General features: G+C 38.3%; 1 protein-coding gene across 1 annotated transcript in view; it reads left to right on the forward strand.

The window, feature by feature from the left end:
- The window catches only part of LOC139720678 (transcription elongation regulator 1-like), a 40,550-nt gene extending 25,760 nt beyond the window's left edge, over positions 1-14,790 (forward strand). The window contains exons 12-19 of the mRNA XM_071632035.1: positions 589-797; positions 2,634-2,784; positions 8,831-9,007; positions 9,713-9,880; positions 10,648-10,827; positions 11,484-11,567; positions 12,326-12,426; positions 14,586-14,790. Coding sequence (XP_071488136.1) covers positions 589-797; positions 2,634-2,784; positions 8,831-9,007; positions 9,713-9,880; positions 10,648-10,827; positions 11,484-11,567; positions 12,326-12,426; positions 14,586-14,790 — 1,275 coding nt within the window. The remainder of the gene's footprint in view (positions 1-588; positions 798-2,633; positions 2,785-8,830; positions 9,008-9,712; positions 9,881-10,647; positions 10,828-11,483; positions 11,568-12,325; positions 12,427-14,585) is intronic.
- Positions 14,791-16,308: the final 1,518 nt, after the last annotated feature.

The raw sequence follows: 16,308 nt of genomic DNA on the forward strand, positions 1-16,308 counted from the left end.
GGAGAACCATGCATTATGGCGGAGGCATATCAGTAGCCGTAGCGATATATCTAGTTTAGTCTAGATTCAGGAAGTCATTATAGCCAATAAATAAATTGTAACTTGATGCTTTTACGGGTAAAGTTAAAGTTGCTTCTGAAGGCAGCAGTGGTAGCCCGATTTGGTAGCTATGGAAGTAACAAAGTCGTTGTGGGGCCCAAGGGGAAAAATACATTTTCAGTTTATAGAAAGACCTATATTATCAGAAGAGGAGGTGCCTACAGTCGTGTTGTGTGTCTTAGGTTGCATTAAGGTCAAGTATGTCTTGAAACTCATGTGAGTGAGCTCTTGTTTTACCTGTTCTTTTTGGTTCAATCGTAGTCACTATTGTATAATCTTAGAACATAGTATTAGAGATTTGAGTTACTAAAATATTCAGGTCTGGTGTAGGATAATGCAGTAAAATTGCTTTCATTTGCAAGTTTTCATTAATGAGAAAATTCAATTGAGAGGGAAATGTGCATTGAGCAATATGGGTACCAAACAAACTGTTCAAAATGTCTCTTTTTTTTCTCTCTCTTCTTTTTTTTTTTTTTTTCTTTTTTGTAGGTATCAGCATTCTCCACTTGGGAGAAGGAGCTTCATAAAATTGTGTTTGACCAACGCTACCTGCTCCTAACTCCTCGGGAACGCAAGCACGAGTTTGAAAACTTCATCAAGACCCGTGCTGATGAGGAGAGGAAAGAGAAAGCGAATAAGGTCAAACAAAGCAAAGAAGACTTCAAGGCCCTCATGCAGGCAGCCAAGCTTACTCCCAAGTAAGACTTCTTTGAGGGGTGTGTGTGTGTGTCAGGGATGTGAGAGTTTAGAGTCCAATCTGACTTTAGATTTTCTTCTTTTTTTTCTTACTCTGCCCATAACTCACAAATGCATTGAAATGATTGCAGTTTACTGTGCGTCAGACTCTTTTTCATAAGTTTTAGATTTTTTTCTTTGTATACAATTGTTTTTTTCTGCAAGTATTCTCACACCCCTGGTGTGTGTGTGTGTGTGTGTGTGTTTGTGCCTTTTCTTCTTCAGCCACATATAGCAACATTATCCACTCCCCCCCCCCCCCCCCCCCCAATTCCCCTTTCGGCAGTATGTCAATGTCAGTATCAGCACCGGCTACTTTCTCCCTAGATAGGTTTGGAGATATGATACATTTTTATGCTAGATGAGTGATACTGGGGAGTTTTAAGGGCAGAAGGTCTATCATTGCTCCATGATTACATTTTTGTGAAATGACCAAAAAGTATGGGTCAATTTATTCCAAATTTCGACAATAGCCCCATAATCATGCTCTAGCTAGAAATGTTAGGTCTGTGGATTTCATGATGTCTTCAAATGTGCAAAAAATTACCACCTATCTGCCAACAGTGAGATATTACCTTGAAAATGTTTGTTTTGAAGGGGATGGCTAGTAACTGATCAGTGGGAATCAGTGGGAATGCTGCGGAATGATTGTTCCAATTCCTGTGGGATTCATTTAAGAGTGCATTATGTATCTATTGTTGTGTGAAAATTATTTGCTTCAGAACGGTCTCATATTTAAGTAATGTGCAGTTTAATGCCCCGTCACTGTACAGGCATGCTAACCTGGAAACATTAAACTGCACATTACTTGAGTATGAGACCATTCTGAAGCAAATAATTTTCTCACAACAATAGATATATATACTGTACTCTTAAATAAATCCCACAAGAATTGGAACAATCATCCCCTAGCATTCCCAGTGATTCCCAGTGTTCAGTTACTAGCCATCACATTTAACCCTATTTACATTTCGCACCACGATTCTGCAACATGCAAAGATTTTGCCGCATCGTTTCATTACTTTTTTCATTGAAGTCTCCCGCATATTTTGAGACCAAATTCGCGACGTCTGAGTACACCGTTCTGAAGTTACGTAATGTTTTGCATATGCATGTCAACTCGAAAACCGCTCAAATTCATGATATCGTGTGCAAATCCGATGCAAATTGTGTTTTTTTGTTAAATTCATATAAATTAGATTATTTCAACTTTTAACCATTGAAATTAATCAATTCTAATGTAGATAAGCTTGAAAAGTGCCTGCAACAAATTTTGGCAAAAAAACAATAGAAAACAAAAGGTCGAAAAAACAATGAATTACATAAGAAATTAACAAACCAATAAAAAACAAAAGAAAATGATTTCGATTGTGCTACTTTTTTACAAGAAAATTCTTTGATGTGTCTTGAGGAACTCTGACACAAAAATTTGGTAATCTTTCAGTCTTTTTAATGGAGTTATAGGTGAAAATATGATTTCATGCGTAAATTTGCATAATTAATTTACTAAAAATAGAAAATCAAAATTTTTCTATTGTATGACCATGTAATCTTGTAGTTAACATCCCAGTCTATGTTCAGGCCAAATTTTGCGGCAGTCGCGCGATCGGCGGCCGAGATCTGAAGGGGAGGGGGGGGTCAAATTGACCCCCCCCCCCAGTAAAAACTTGGTCTCAAATAGCCCAGTTAGAATAGGGGTAAGTTTCCTTTTCTGCCGTAAAAGAACAAGACAGGTGTGCTATATCAAGAATCTATTCTTAGATCATAGCTGTCATTGTGTTATATTTTCATCTTCCCAGAACCACCTTCAGCGAGTTTGCCCAGAAGCACGGCAAGGACTCCCGCTTCAAGAGCATCGAGAAGATGCGGGAGAGGGAGGGGCTCTTCAACGAGTTCATGCTGCAGGTGCGCCGGCAGGCCAAGGAGGAGGGCATCAGCAAGACGGAAAAGGTAGGGAGTATTGGTGCCTTTCTCAGCGGGAGGGGTGGACAGGGCAGGGGAGGGGAGGGGGTTGTTTTGTCACCAATGGTAAACATGTCAGTTGGTAGCAGGAGATATCCCTTACTAGTCCATCTTGGCAATAAGTTCACTTCAAGGACATTTTACATGTGCCAGTGAGCTTCAACAAATATCTCAGAACCCTTTACCAATGAGGAATTCAATGCAGTTGCTAAAATCTTTACTACAATATCATTTTTAGCCATTTTGCTGCCAAACATGACTTTCACTCATTTTATAGGTGTCTTTCAAAATCTTGCCTTGTTTATTTTGTGTGATCTCCAAATGCTACCAGAAATGACAAATTCCAATTTTGCTCTCGTTTGCATCAGTGCAGGCAGAATTTGTTGCCTTGGCAAGGGAAAATAAGGAATATTTACTTTCTCATCAAAGATTGTGAAAGAGCATTCCTGTCAAAAAGTTCATGGTCAGGTTCTTGTTCTACGAGGGGGAAAAAAAAGTGAAGTAGTTTTGTAAATCATTGTGATGACTGATGCCTTGTATGGGTATTAGCTGTCTGAGCGTAGAAGTGTGTAAGACAAGACATTCTGCTCCCCGTTTATATCAAAACAAAAAGGAAGAAATGGGACACATTGACTGGTAATGTTTGGGTTATATGATTTGATAACTTGATGTGATCGGGTAGAGAATTTTGTGTCTATACACTGAATATGTAGCTGCTTAGTACTACCATCTACTTACACCTTTGCCCCCAATGTCGTTTTAGCTTAGGCATGTATGCATTAGTCTTTTTCTCGTTCATTTGTTTTGTTTTGATTTGGTTCTTCTTTAACACCAGGGGATGCATTGATGGCAATGATAATTGGTAATGCATTGTACAGAGCCTTGAACCCATTTGTCACAAATTCCTTAAATTTGTGATGGAAATCAATCACTGATGAGGATAAAAATAAAAAAGAAACGAAAATGATTTGACGTAACCACGGTGATGATGCCTTATGATAGAAATTTACTTGCCTCTTTTAATCAAGATGTGCCTCTATTGATTCTATATGACATGTGCTATCAACCATAGTGTCATATCATGATCGATGTGCACTGCCTCTGTACATTATGCTGTGTCCATATGAACGCTGAGAAAGATTATTTTTTGATGATTTTTGACATGCAACTGTTACATTGACACTTTTGTCCGTAAGGTCTGCCCAATATTTTACACTTGGAAAGAATTTTTTCTTCTGTATGACTTGTCTATTGTGCTGCAGTAGTATGTAAGGTGTGCTGTTCTCAAACATTGCTACAATAATACATCACCAGAGTATTAAATGTATTCTAACAATTTGCAGGATACCGACCTGATGAGCCCAGCCGTTTCATTTATCTTCTTCTAATTTCCTCTTCATTCCAGCTGCATCACTTTTTTTACTGAATGTATGTTTTTATTTACAGTTTATCTGGCATATCAGTGACAATATTTGATAATTGCTTTGTATTGTTAGTAATTATTTCATGAGTCTGTTGGACCAAGTTATAAATCATGGTTTCAAATCTTGATCAAGTTGTGATAAAATAAAATATATGGTTAATATTTCAAACTGTTGAGTTGTAGATATGTGTATATCAGAGAAGTATATTATTCAAGGCATGTTTAATGAGATGCAATTTGTAGAATTGATTCAACTTTCATGTTTGTCCATTCTTCCTCAAACAGCTTTTATTGACATTCAAATCAGCCTACTCTGTCTATATTTGCCATACTACTACATTTATTGTTTTTCCTGTTTTGCCATTTTTTTACCATTGCAGGGATTCTCAAAATGTTTCAAGTGGTGTAAATGAACAAGTTTCTAGTCATGCAAATATTTGTCAACAGTGTTCATTCTGTATTGCATACATACAAAACTACAGCTTGATGTCAGTCATAATTTTTTTTTTTTATTTCCCATCTACAAAATTTGTCATCAATGTTTGACTTTTTCTTGATAAATTTCAAAACTTTTTGTCTTCGTTTTTTGTGTTATTTGTTCATTTACAATTTGGTGATTCTTTGATATTGAAACTGAAAGTCAACATTTCATTTGGAAGTGGACTTTCAAACAAAAACAACTCATCGTAAACTATTTTTTTCCATATATTTAGACTTGAACTTATGTCATGACCCATAGCTGTTACATTTATGCAGCTATCTAGCATTTTGAACCACTGCTACATGAAAAAACAAAACATGAAGATGCATAGTGTTTCACTGGGAATCTGAAATGTTTGCTTGACTGACAAATTTCGTTTTATACCAACTTGAAAACATATTCAAATGTAATCATTTCATCATTGTTTCAATATTTTGTCGTGCCAGTATGATGTGTATTGTCTATGCAGATTGTGTAATGTGAACAGATTCATGATATGATTTTTATTCGACATCAAATTCAAGTGATATTGACTGAAATGGTTTTCATTTATAAAGCAAACTATTTATTATTGTTGAGGGTACAATGTTGCTTTAGGATGTTGGAAAGGTTTGGAAAGGCAGGGAAAGGAGTGGCATGCTCCAATAATACTCTTCATCATTGTTTTGTGTTCATGAGGAATTATTTTGTCTTTTGTTTTGGCATTAAAGCCATTGTTGAAATATTTCAAACTCGGAAAAAAAAAACCTCGCACTGAAAAGTTTTCACTGCGTACATGTACAGAGAATGAGGTAAAATGAACAAATTCATTTACTTTATAAGCATTTCTGACTGCATAATTCAATAAGAATTAATAAAACAGTTGCATTTATGAGGCTCTTCATATCAAATATTTTTGTCCTTGATGGAAATTGTATGTTTGTTTGTTTTTATCTTTTGGAAATGTTTAGCCTTGAATTTAAATGGGGGAAAGGCATTTATTCATTATGAATTCACTACAGACTCATCCTAAAGACACATTGTACCTTCCTCTATTGTTAACATTCCATGAAAATCATGATGTACTGTTTAGTTTAAGATTAATTTCACGAAATTGGAATGTGTTATGCATGCTAGAGAAACTTTAGAATTCTAAATATCGTCTCCATAAAGTTATAGAGCATGTTAGAAATGAAGTTTAAATGAAACTGACACTAAAGCAGAGTCCTTTAAAGAAATTTCACTCACTTGTTGATGAGGCTCTTAAATCCTAACAAGCATTGTATTTTATTTTGTCACGACAACCAACAAAGCTTGTAGCGATGGCGATTTCAAGGCCGCGGCAATGGAAATCTTTCCTGCTTGCTTGTTCCCTGCTGATATTATCAAGATGTCGTTGATAGTTGGAACAAAGGGTGATGAATAAAAGTCTTCCTTGTCTGCAAAAATAAGCCAGCTTTATTCGGTACAGCAAATGGTTTCATGTTGATGTAAAGAGTAGCAATTCCGATGATCATGCAGTGGTCACATGCCGTTGTTTTGCTTTTAGCCAGAAGCTGGGTGCCTCTTTGGGCTTAAACCACACATCTACCAGTTCTCCGTAGCTTGCGCCTATTTTACTTTTGTGCATCATGATGCAATCCAAACCTTTTTTTTTTTTTTAATACCTAAAGGATTCATTTCTCAACACTAATCATTTCACACAAATGGAAAGTATTGAACAGCATTCACATACATGAAATGGCATTGATTCAGAAGCTTCATTTTTTTACTCTGTTTTGGGGTAATTATAGAAGGTACATTTTCACATGGTTTTCTAACAGAAATACTTAAGAACTTTTATCGCCACCGGGAATCCAATAAATGAATGATATCTAAAATGCATTATAAAGTGATGCACAAACTGCCAAAACTTGAATGATTATTTGTAATCATTTGATTAACTATTATGGATATCACTTTGGTTTAGTTCTTCTTTCATTAAAGAGCTAAAGATTGTGTTTATGTGCATAGAGGCATTCACTCAGTCATAAACCAGTACACAGAACCAAAAACAAAACTAAAATTTCTTTATTTAAAAAAGTCATTTCCTCTAAAAAGAGGGTTTTTTCCCCTTATTTTGACCAATATCTTGAGTTTATTGTGTCTAAAACACAAATGCATGATTATTGACTGGAATATTCCAATGACTGTTATGAACTGTGACAGGTTTTGTGTGCTTGCTTGTGACTGAGCTGGCTACTTGGCGTGTGTGATTTGTGGAGGAAGAGGTAACGTCTCTTTATTCAGTTGTTACATAAACAGCCAAATTACAGTGTTTAGATGCCTAAATCAAGCAAGATCCACCCACTCTCATGTTCTGAAACCCTTGTTGTGTGTGCAACTGGTGGAGAAAGCCTCTCCATGGAAGCTACAACAGTAAATCAGGCTGCTTTCAGACTGCAAATATGCCTTGTTTGTACCCACATCCTCCAACACTTGTTTTTCAAAAGGGTTTGGAGTGTTAGAGTCTTCCTGATTCTCGTAAACTGCAAATGACATTCCATACATTGATTCCAATCGAAAATGAGCTCCCAGTTTAAACACATCCAAGAGTACATGCATGTATGCCAGTGTACATTGTATGTACATTTATGTACCATACACATTATTCTTAGACCCTACAGATTGTTGGTAGAACTCTTCAATGTGTTAAATGTTTTGGAAGCATTCAGATTGCAAATTCACTTGAGAGCTATAATGGGCAAAATGTAAAGTGAGAAAAAAAGAGTGGAAGACACATTATTGAAGTTTGTATTTAGACTTTGAGATGGCTTAATGTGCAATGAATATTTCCTCCGAGAAGGTTAGCAGACAAGTTCTATTGGCAGTCTGAAAAATCTCAAAAGTTTGTGACCCCCTCTAAGCATCACTTCTGTTACCTCTTCCTTCACTGTGGTCATCATATTTTAACACATAATGGCTGTGTCTGACTCTTGTGATTTGATTTATCTCGTACTCAAAGTTACGAGGTATACCAATCATGTTGCAATACCTTTGCGAGACTTATTTTTATTTTGTAAAGAAATATGTGACTACGGCATAATGCAGTCTAATGGAATACAATATTGCAAACTTGTTTTGATTGAATGTGACATGAGAATTAATTTGACCTTTTTTCTTTGAAGAAACAGTTATGTGTATACTAATGTGGAAAGGAAAAAACATGAAAACATTTTTAATGAATTGATAAATGTGTTTGCTAAAAGTTGAATATCTTTGTTGAAATTTCCTTAAAAAGGTGAAACAATTACATACCTGCCTTTAATACAAAATGGCTCGGTTTTTTTTATAGTTTGTAAGCATGATTATATGTTCACTTTGGCATGAAATTATTAGGTATTTCTACACAAGATTAAGGAATTTTTGTTCGGATTTGGATTTTTTGCACTGATAGAATGTTGGAAACTGAACATTTATTGATTTCAAAGTTATTTGCTATCAACTATAAATCCATCTTTGGAGATTATTGCATGAGTTGATTAGGCTCCAGAACAATGCATACTGGATCGCCAATTTATGCCCATCTTTCTTATAGCTTCCACACTTACTTTTCCTATTGGCATAATAAGCAAAGACGTTAATTGATAAATCGAGGTCCTTATTTCTATCAGTGAAAAGAATCCGATGACACAAGTTTTCTCAATTATAATGATGAATGATATCAGCAAACTGAAATTGAAAAACACTCGCACAAGAAATCGACCCATGAAAGAGCTTGAATGCCTTATTCACTGAATAACCTTACCTTTTTGTTTCATACAGGGTAGTAAAGAAGCAAACTGGCAGACTGCAGTTACTGTATATGTTTATGATTGTTATCAAAGTGACATGCGTGCTCCCGTTGCATTTCATAATGACAAAGAAGAAAAAAGAAGTCAGAAATATACAAAACTACACTTGAATTTTCCATATTCAAAGGACAAACTGCAACCACTACACTCTAAATTTTCTGTGTTCAAAGTGCACACAACAAATACTTTTTTTTTTTTAATTGGAAAAAAAAAAGATTGAGATCAGTTGTCACAGATGCAGTATGTCGGAACCAAATACTAACTGCTCCGTCTGTTTTCTTTTTGTCCTATGACATTGGCCCTGACTTTCGGCCACAGATGAGGAAGGATTTCCTGGCCATGCTGGAAGAGAAGAGTGAGGAGTTGGAGCTGTCGGCTTCCAGTCGGTGGAGTAAGGTGAAAGAGCTCCTGAAATCCGACCCTCGCTACAAAGGTGTGGAGAGCAGCTCAAAACGAGAAGACCTGTTCCGAGATTTCATCGACCAGAACTTTAAGGTAGCTCACAGCACATTCGAAAGAGACAGATGTGCAGATAGTGGCGCTGCTGGTGCGACCCCGCTTTAAAATTGGCCACATATTATCCGACACTGCGTAGAGAGAGATCTTGCAACTTTTCGCAGTAGCATGTTGATACCCAAACTCATTCCAAATGTGCATGTTTCGTTTCTTATCTGTTCAGTGTCGAATTTAATGGTGTATTTAAAAGTGGAATGTCTTCATATGTTTCCAAAGTAAAGTTTTTTCCTGAACTGAAATTCAGGAAAAAAAAAAGAATTTGGTCTGTCCATTGGTTGTCATAATCAAGGCAAATACCAAGACAAGCCCAGAGAATAAGACAGAACAGGATAGCATTGTTAAATCAAGAGTGTCAGGCTTGCTCTCATCTCATTGAAGGAGGAGGCCACAATAGTCACATTCTGTATCCATTTTTGCATGTATATGTACTTGTACTATGAATTGTAGATGCAGATGCAGAGAATATATAATGATGTATAAATGTAATATATCATTGCTTTCCACGCATCAGAAAATGCCCTCTGCCAAACAGATACAGGTAGGCATCTACATAATTGTAGAAGATGTTCTGGCAGGTACCATCGAATTTTCCGGAGACCATTGCAGTGTACATGCTGGCTTTTTTATTTATGTAGATTTTGTCAAAAAAATGTTGGGTTTTGATTCATGCATTGCTCCTGTCAGAACAACGATGATGCCGAGCGGCAGAAGCGCATCGAGGCAAGCCTGCGGGAGAGGGAGAAGGAGGTGCAGAGGACGCGCACCGAGCAGCAGAAAGAGCTGGACCGGGAGCGGGGGCAGTACAGGAAGGACGAGGCCCAGCAACACTTCCAAGCCCTCCTAGCAGACCTGGTAGGCACTCCACTCCTCTTAGTGCTCCACCTTTCCTCTGTTTACCTCCCTAGTTTTCTGCCTTTATGCGTTAAGCTAACAACTGTTCACCAATCACTGCTTCTCATCCGGGACGAGCTGTAAGAGTGGAGTTGCACCACATCTCCCTGATTCGGAAAGGCATCCCAAAAAAGTCAATATTCCGTCATGTCTCGATGAGAGAATTCAAAATCTCCCTGATTTAGGAACTATTTTTTACTTATTGAAATGTATGTATTTTAACTCACATGTGTTTCCCGATTGCTCTGTAGAGTCTTCCTGATTTTGATGGGTAAATGTTGGCAGCCATGTAAGGGGGTCTAACATTATACCTTTTCATTTGGTTTCTTTATGCTCTGCGCATTTCATGAAAAGTAAAAGTGGAATTTGTGCATGTGTGAGTTATAAGACTCTCCCATACAAGACCTGCCTCTTTAATCCTGTGAAACAAATTTAATTCTGTATTGTGAATTAACCTGTATTATATCATGCTGTGAGAATCATTCCATTAGACGCATCATATACAATTTGTACTCAATGCTTTCTTAAAGATGATACAAACTATGAACATTTGTTTGGCGTGTGTTACATGGCATAGTTTCTAGCTTCTTTCATATTCAACCAGACTGAAGATAGTGACTCTGATTACTCAAATATTGTACCCTGTGTAGCAAAGAGCTCTGTAAGGAATTATAATGAAAACTCGTCCAGTAGACTGACAAATTTAAAAACATGGAATCCATCTGCAGGTGCGAGATTCAGACTCCAACTGGCGTGACACCAGACGACAGCTGAGGAAGGACAGCCGCTGGAAGCTGGCGGAGCTGCTGGAGCGCGAGGAGAAGGAGAAGCTCTTCACCGAGCACATCAGCAGCCTGTCTCGCAAGAAGAAGGACAAATTCAGGGAGCTGCTGGACGAAACCAAGGGTGTAAGTGATCAATGTTTGGGAGACATGTGTCTGGTATCTCTAATCTCACTGTGTGCATGTACCTTTAGCATATGTAGTTGTGGCCAGGAGGTACATGTAGTTTTCTTGTGCCTTGGTTTGTATCTTTGCAAAGTCACTGCTGTAGATCAGTGCTTGTCAACTGCTGGGCTGCAATGCTCTTGCAGGTGGGCTGTGATTTCACCGACAAATTAATGAAAAGAGATTTGTATTTAATCTATATAGGCCTCAAAAATGTTGTAGGAGCCAGAGTGGGCCTGGGGGTCAAAAAGGTTGAGAAGCATGACTGTAGATAATGCCTTTTTGTGGTAAGTGTGTCCTGTATCTGTTCATTGTTTTTGTAAAATAAAAAAAAATCATTCTAATATTTGCATTTGCATATACTTATGCATGACTGCTGCAGTTAAACTTTTGAGTAGGGGTTCTAGGTGATGGCAAATATGAATGTTCGGGGGGGGGGGGGGGGGTAGCTGCCAGGAAAACTGATTCCATAATATGAAAGACATCATGTGACATCAAAAGTCTCCAACTTTGCCTGGCATCAGTGTGCAGTGGAAACATGGAGACCACTGCTGCATCGCAGGGCTACATTTCAGAAATCGGTTTGACTTGTAGATTTTTGTGTCTTGGTTCCACAGCTGGAGCTGACATCCTCTTGGAAGGAGGTTCGCAGGATGATCAAAGAAGACCCTCGCTTCACCAAGTTTTCCTCCAGTGACAGGGTAAGACACTAGTCTTGTGATGGAGGCCATCTCGGGGAAAAAAATCAGTAGTGACTGTAGCTCAGTAGCATTGTTAAGTACTTGTACCTACTTATGTTTGGAGTGGAGAGAGACAGCCATGAAATGGACAAGGAAAAATTGAATTGAATTGATTTTTCATATTTCTAAACAAAGTATGATGCATATATACACTGGGCATATGAGTATCAAAATCATTTAGGTTTAATTCTGAGTGTAGAAAGTAATTACAAAAGTAATGCAATTACTCATGAATAGGTTGATAACACAAGGCATGTACATCTGTATTCAAATTCATGGTGGAACCGAAGCTGTAAGTCCAGAATAAGAGAAACTGAAATATGATTGAACGAACAGATGAGATGGATCAGTAAAGAATTGTAAACTGTATGTGTTCCTGTCTTCAGCAAATTACCTAAGTTGACTTCCACTTCAGACATTACAGAGAACCATCAGAATGACATCATTTTTGAGCCACTCATTGAGATCCCCCTCTTCGGGTTTGGAGTACAAAAATGGGACTGTATAGTTACAATTCCTCTTAAGCAAAAACAGTCTTTGATTTCTTTGATTCAGATATGCCGAGGATTCCTGTGAATGATAAGAGTTGCCTTACAGCACATTTTGTAACACTTTTCATTTATGAAATCCCAGCATATTTGTTCATTTTGCTTGAATATTCAGCAACCACGTGCTGCAGTAACCATCTTCACACATTTATCGATTTGTCTTTCTTCTAGAAACGTGAGCGTGAATTTGACGATTACATTAAGGAGAAATACCAGGACAGTCGCATTGCCTTCAAGAAGCTGTTAAAGGAGACAAAATTCATAACCTACAAGTAAGTCTCCAAAAAGTGTGGAGGACTAACGAGAACTGCTCATGATTTAGATGGGATTTTTGTTTTACATTCATGGTTGAATGAAGCATGAGGCATTCCTCTTGTTGACAGTTATTCTCTTTTGGTTTGAGTTTTTTAGCTCAATGAGCAGAATGGCTCAGGCGAGCATCCAAAGTCTGCTGTCTGTCGAGTGTGAAAACTCTTTCACATTTTCATCTTCTTCTTGAAAATTTGTGGCTGAAATTTTGCCCAAATGTTGCAAAATTATCAGTAAAGGGAGGAGATTATAGTTTGTATGAATGATGGTGATGCCCCCCAGGATGGCCCCTGGGGCAGGGTCCAAATATTCCAAATAAGCTAACCTTCAAAATATTTGACACTTCCGTCTTCTTCTGGAAAAGTCGTGTCTGTATTTTGACCAAACATTGCAGGCACCATCAGTGGGGGGTTATAGTTTGTACAAATGGTGATGGTACCTCCTGGAGTACCCCAAATTAGGAGGGTGTAGCCCAAAAGACCTGCAGTAATCCTTGAATCTCAAAGATTTTTGAATAGTTTGCCTCAGGTGGAGTGCCATGAAGGTGAAGTATGCTGATCAGGTGAGCGCTAGACCCACAGTGTTGATCTCCCATGGCTCGCTTTCTTTCCTAAGCTATTAGCAAGGAACTATTCAGGCTTTTGTGGCTGTCATATCTTCAGCATTCATCTGTAGCCATACATCCATATGTTATGCCTCTAAGAGCCAATTTCTGCAAGAAACAAAAGTTTGATCTTCAGTTTTCTATCAAGGGTCATGGCACCTGTATTTTATTTTCAGACTATGGAATGTAGTGTGATACTGTGCTGATCATGTTTTTGCATCATAGATTTATATAAATTACAATTGGATTTTTGCATTGATAACTATCAATATGAATAAACTGTCTAAATGCAACTTCAGGGTCTTAAAATATAACATCTTAGCTATATTTTGCAGAAAACCCCATTCAATGTGGTTAAGTGGTTACAGAGAAATGAGGATTGTTGTAAAGCATGTCATGGGTCTGATTCTTCCAAGTTTTGCACTTGGATGCTCTTGGAACTGCATAATGTGTGAACACAATGGGCGGAACTTGGAGGGAAGGGATTCCTGACATGCTCTACAAAACTTCTCATTTCTCTTTGACCACTGAAGTAAATCAGTTGGGGTTTTCTGTAAGATGTGGGTAATGAGTTATAGTTTCATACCCTGAAATTGTATTTGGATTGATTCACTATTTTTGTCCCCGCCGAACGAGTTAGAGCAGGGGACTATGAAACGGGCTCCGTACGTGTGTGTGTCCGTGTGTCCGTGCGTCCGTGTGTCCGTGTGTCTGTCTGTCCGTGTGTGCGTCCGTGTGTGATCAAAATCTTCAATTTGCTACTTCTCTGTCATTTATGAGCCAATTTTGATTCTGTTTGCTTTATATGATAGCACTACATGGGAGCTTTGAAACTTCTACACAGAATTTCAGTTGTGACCTTTGACCTTGACCTTTGACCTATATTGTACATTTTGCTACAAAATGCTACTCCTTCGCCATTTCTAACTTAATTTTGATTCCGTATGCTTTATGTGATGGCACTAGGTGAGGGCTTCAAAAATTCTATACAGAATTTTGACCTTTGACTTCTTTGACCTTTGACCTTGATTTTTAACCTATATTGTACATTTTGCTACAAAATGCTACTCCTTCGCCGTTTCTAACCCGATTTCGATTCCGTTTGCTTTATGTGATGGCACTAGGTGAGGGCTTCAAAACTTCTAGACAGAATTTTGACCTTTGACTTCTTTGACCTTTGACCTTGATTTTTGACCTATATTGTACATTTTGCTACAAAATGCTACTCCTTCGCCATTTCTAACCCAATTTCGATTCCGTTTGCTTTATGTGATGGCACTAGGTGAGGGCTTCAAAACTTCTAGACAGAATTTTGACCTTTGACTTCTTTGACCTTTGACCTTGATTTTTGACCTATATCGTACATTTTGCTACAAAATGCTACTTCCGGCGGGGACATATATTGCGCACCGCGTAATTTCTACTTTTCCTTGTTAAAGTTGTCATAGCAACGGTTTCCGTTGGATTTTTGGGGGGATTATACGGTATCATGTCTCCTTCACCTCTGTCCTGCTACAGGTCAAAGAAGATGATTGCAGAGTCAAAGCAACACCTCATGGACATTGAGAAGGTGCTCCAAAAGGACAAGCGGTACCTGGTCCTGGACTGTGTTCCCAACGAGCGACAGGACCTCTTGAACGAGTACATCGACCAAGTGGCGCGGAGCGGTCCCCCTCCACCCCCGACGGCGTCCGAGCCGTCGAGGCGATCCATCATGAAATGAGCCGAGGACTCATTTAGGAAGGCAATGAGCGAGGACTCATTTAGGAAGGCAAAGGTCCAACGATGGAGACACAAAGGATGTGGAAACGTAGCAAGCACAGATAGTCCTGGCGTCTGATAGTTTCCTCTCACCCACTCATCAAGGGAATGTTAGCTTGAGAATGCTCTGGTGGTGGGAGGGGGGGGGGGATTGATAAAATCAGAACGATTTGTATCATTGTCTGAATCAAGTCTGGAGAAGTATGTGAGGTTATTATCAGTCCAGGTGCAACACGTACATGGTGACTGTCGGGGAATTTGAAGGAAGTTTGCAGACCTATTGTTGGTACCATGTAGTCTGAAGGCTGTACTTTTGTGGATCAAATACCCTAAATATTGATTGTCATTGCTCTCATTTAAAATGTGTCTCCATTCCTTGACTGAACTGTGACCTGCCTTTGGTGTAAGACATCATCGAACCCCATAAATTGTCTGTTGTACTATTTGAGTGGCCTCATAGCCTACCCTAGTTGTCTGAGTATGAGAAAGCTCTTTGGGTTCACGGCATCATTTTGCCTATTATTCAATGCTTTATGTGTCAAAGGAAAGATAACGTCATGGAAATTTCATTGTGTCTCACACCATCCCCCTAGGGCTTCACAAACTATGTCACGACATACCATCTGGCCTAGTTATATCGGGGATCACTGCCTTGAACTGTGGCGTGATGAATGGCAAGAGACAAAATATTTCATTCACCAGGCAATATGTGTGTTTGTGTTTGTACATATTGGATGGTTTGGGCGTCTTTTGTTGCTCCGTGGCATACTAGTATTGTCAGTCACCCCAACCTACATCAGCCACCCGGTTTGTTCACCTCAATTTCACCGATTTTATACCACAAATATGTTGCCATTTGTAAAGAGAGACCTAAACTTCTTAGTTATGTTATACTTAAAGACATCCATTATTTTTCTTGCTACCCTATCATTAATGATGATCATAAGGTCTTCTTTATCCAAGGTAGCCTCTTAAGTGTTGTCACTTTTTATCAGATGGCCTTGCCAGTATCATTACCCTAGTTTTATTAGTTTCTGGTGCAAAAAGCTGATTTTATGCAGCCATGGGAAGCCATGTCTGGCATTCAGCACAGAGATTTCCTTTCGAAACATGACACGAAGAAGGTCTGTTTAATGGGAAACAGAATAGATTTTGAAGCTTCAGGTTCATGACCTCTGGGATGGTTTGTCATCTCAACAGATTGTGGACTCGCTCAGAAAAAAAGCCGTGTGAAAAGGTTTTAGACTCGTTTGTACAGTTAGATATAGAATTTCTCTACTGTCATGTAGAATGGAATTGAATCAGTTGGTCATTGCATCTCATGCAATGCAAATCTAATGAAAAAATATCCTAGCAACATATAATGACCCAAAGTTTACTACATACATGTAATAGAAAATGATTTCATGCTTTGCATCATGTATGGTGTTTTATGGTTCATTTTTAGGTAGATTAGTCATTGACAATTAAAATCATTAGA

The sequence above is a fragment of the Diadema antillarum genome, unplaced genomic scaffold, assembly GCF_040938485.1.
Source record: "Diadema antillarum isolate AM-2024a unplaced genomic scaffold, OU_Dant_1.0 scf00000131, whole genome shotgun sequence".
Lineage (NCBI taxonomy): Eukaryota > Metazoa > Echinodermata > Echinoidea > Diadematoida > Diadematidae > Diadema > Diadema antillarum.